General features: G+C 31.6%; 1 protein-coding gene across 3 annotated transcripts in view; it reads left to right on the top strand.

The window, feature by feature from the left end:
* The window catches only part of LOC106471115 (carcinine transporter-like), a 29,348-nt gene that overhangs the window by 8,859 nt on the left and 16,912 nt on the right, over positions 1–3,577 (top strand). For all 3 annotated transcript variants that reach the window (XM_013931704.2, XM_022399733.1, XM_022399734.1), the window contains exon 3: positions 1,633–1,736. In XM_013931704.2, the coding sequence (XP_013787158.1) occupies positions 1,633–1,736 (104 nt within the window). The remainder of the gene's footprint in view (positions 1–1,632; positions 1,737–3,577) is intronic.

Genomic DNA, 3,577 nt, shown 5'->3' with positions numbered 1-3,577 from the left:
GCTTGTTAAACAACAGTAAATTATTATTATATCACAATAATTAATATTAAGTATTTTAAATGAAAATAAACTGCGGGACTTACTCCTGTACCAGGTAATCATTATTGACAGTTCCAGTTTACCTTTAAAGAAACAGAGACAAAATGCTTCAGAGAGATATCGTTCAAATTCCTTTTCTCAAGATGTTTGTTAGATCTATGAGATTTTCATTAGAAGGATCCACACACTTCAACACGTACTTATACTGATAAGAAAACGTACTTAAATGCCCCTATATAAAATTTCATTCTTATTTGTACACCCATTCTATTGTTTTATTTGATTGCTCTTTTTCATTTACATCGTTTCTTTTGTCAGGTGGGTTGCTAAAGCTTTAGTTCTTAAAGTTCTGTTTCTTTTACACACATTCTTATAGTTGTACTTTATTGGACTTTTCCATACCTATGTAGAATTGTCCATGACTGTCGCTTTTTAATCTATAGGATTATATTATTATGATTTGATCATATTCCACATGTATGTGTATATGAACTTTCAGTTGAAATTTCTTTGTGTGCTTATCCGAATATTTTAGACATCAATACAAATGTCAATGCCATGATGAAACTCGTGTTCTAGGAGCTCCTGTTTTCTTTCTATCTAAAGTTGTTTAATCAAATATTTTTTTCTCTTTCCATTACAGTTTAAGTTTTTCACCTTTGTTTTCATGGTAGAAACTGTCTCTTGCCTACTTCCAGATCTTTCTTCCTTGTCAGCTTTGAAATTTAAATTCACTGAATGTTCGAAAGTTTAGTTACCTGTTTGAAATCTATGTTTTCAGAATTAAAAGAGCACCTACCTCTGAGTGGACATGTTCTATACCATTTCCCCAAGTCTAAGTAAGAGTGATGCTTTATTTAGATTGGGAAATGGTTATCTAAGTATGTGTAAACATGTGTATACTTTCTCCTCGATGGAAGGAAAAAGCTTAGTTACCTGTTTGAAATCTATGTTTTAAGAATTAAAAGAGCACCTACCTCTGAGTGGACATGTTCTATACTATCTCCCCAAGTCTATATATGAGTGATGCTTCATTTAGATGTGGAAATGGTTATCTAAGTATGTGTAAAGATGTGTATACTTTCTCCTCGATGGAAGGAAAAATCTTTCAGATCTTATGAATCCACAAGAACACGAGTTCATGATATATGTCAAAATGTAGAGGAAGTTATGCAAGAAATAAGGGCTTAAATGACAGTGCATCAAAGTGTTAACTCATACACCAAGAAGTGTAATTACTACTTGTGTATAAATCTCCTTATTATTAGAGAAATTAAAGTTTTTTTTAGCCCGGTTCACATAAAACTTTGAAATCAGTGATTATGTAATGATATTTTTCACATAAAACAGCAGTCTTCCCATTTATAAACGTGTGAACCGAAATGCATTACGTTAAACTATTTTAGTAAATTAGTTTTACAATTGAAATATGACATTTTTATGACTATTTTATGAAAATGTTTCACATCATATACCTCGTATTATTACAGCATGGACTGAATTAACACGTGTTTTTTGGAGAAAAGGAACACTGTTGAACTGCATTAGTTCTTGTTACTACTTTGCTGCTTATATTATTTTCTTTTGTTGCAGCTAAACTGGGTATGTGAAAATGATCGGCTTCCTTATTGGGTTCAGACGGTGTTCTATGTGGGGACAAGTGTTGGAAGTATTGTGTTTGGATTTATTTCTGACAGGCATGTATTATATCCAAAACATTCTTTTTTATTAAATTATAAATGCAACAACAAGTTGTTTTTTGTACAAATGAATTATGAATATAATTATTTTAGTTTGTTTTTATGTCCTTTTCATAAACATATTCAAACGTGTTCCTAGAAATGTTGTGTGGTCTTTTTATTTCCATTTTAAAGGTAATGTGCTGAAAATTTTTTACATATAAAATAAATCAATGAAACAGGTCATGAGATCATATTTTTATAGACTCTTGAATACTTAGCCCTAAACTGATGAATAAATGATTTAATTTGATCTGAAGTTGTCAAGCTAGATGTTGTTATTCCATACAAGTTGACGTAACAAGTGTTAAGTTACATGTGTGTGTGTGTGTAGCCTTGCATCTTTTAACATTACGCTCAACAAGTTTGTAAGTGAAACAACTATTAGAGTTAGTCCTTTCACTGATGGAAATATTGGATTTCAAAAAGACCTTGACAAACTGTGTGTCTTTTCTTACTTTTTCAATACTAAGACAAATGGGTACTTATTTCTTAAAGGAAACTGTTAAAGATTAGAAATAGTCAAAAGGTTTTTTGTATAAATGGACATCAAAAGCTTTATTATTTTCACCAACAAGTTTTCCTAAAGCATTTACTTATGTTGTTTAGTAAATGTTAGTTAGTTTGATAGGACACATGGTATTTAAACCAGAACTCATAAATGTAACTTTTATCATAAAGTGTAATGAATACCATGTGATGTAATATATATATATATATATAATCGTGTCACAAGATCGTGATCATTCTAACTTTTAGTAAATCATTACCTTTATTGCAGCCTGCTTACCAAAAATAAAAATAAAAAATCAGTTCTGGTATGTGCTTGAAAACTTATGCTACACTGAAGGCAAGTTAATTGCAGAGTAACTGGAAAACACTATGCTAAAACCAAAGCATTTCTTCTATAACTGAAGCATAGTGTCATGTTGAAACTGGAGGAAAACATCTGCCACTGATGGAAATCGACTTTTTGAGTGATTGCAAAAATTATTAAGAAGTTGAAATAATTTGACTTTTAAAATTTCTCAAACTTATGTTGCAACTAACACGGATTGCCTTCGTGAGGAATTGGAACTTGTGTTTTATTAGAAATATATTATTGTACTCTTTGATTGTGAAAAATGCTGCAGCTAAGACACATTATTTTGCAAAAAAAAACAAACTGAAACCTTTACGTCTGAATCAGATTGTCTTGCTACGAAGCTAGAAGCCATGCTGTGACTGAATCAGATCATCTTGCTACATAACTTAAAAACATACTGTGGCAATCAGACATTATCATGCTAAGTAACTGGAAAAGATGCTGTGGCTGAATCAGATCATCTTGCTACATAACTTAAAAACATACTGTGGCAATCAGACATTATCATGCTAAGTAACTGGAAAACATGCTGTGACTGAATCAGATCATCTTGCTACATAACTTAAAACATACTGTGGCAATCAGACATTATCATGCTAAGTAACTGGAAAAGATGCTGTGGCTGAATCACACTATCTTGCTACATAACTTAAAAACATAACTGTGGCAATCAGACATTATCATGCTAAGTAACTGGAAAAGATGCTGTGGCTGAATCAGATCATCTTGCTACATAACTTAAAAACATACTGTGGTAATCAGACATTATCATGCTAAGTAACTGGAAAACATGCTGTGGCTGAATCAGATCATCTTGCTACATAACTTAAAAACATAGCTGTGGCAATCAGACATTATCATGCTAAGTAACTGGAAAACATAGCTGTGGCTGAATCAGATCATCTTGCTACATAACTTAAAAACATACTGTGGC

This window comes from Limulus polyphemus, unplaced genomic scaffold, assembly GCF_000517525.1.
Source record: "Limulus polyphemus unplaced genomic scaffold, Limulus_polyphemus-2.1.2 Scaffold4416, whole genome shotgun sequence".
Taxonomy (NCBI): Eukaryota; Metazoa; Arthropoda; class Merostomata; order Xiphosura; family Limulidae; genus Limulus; species Limulus polyphemus.
The sequence above is the reverse complement of the archived record's forward strand: the minus strand, read 5'-3'. Positions and strand labels throughout refer to the sequence as shown.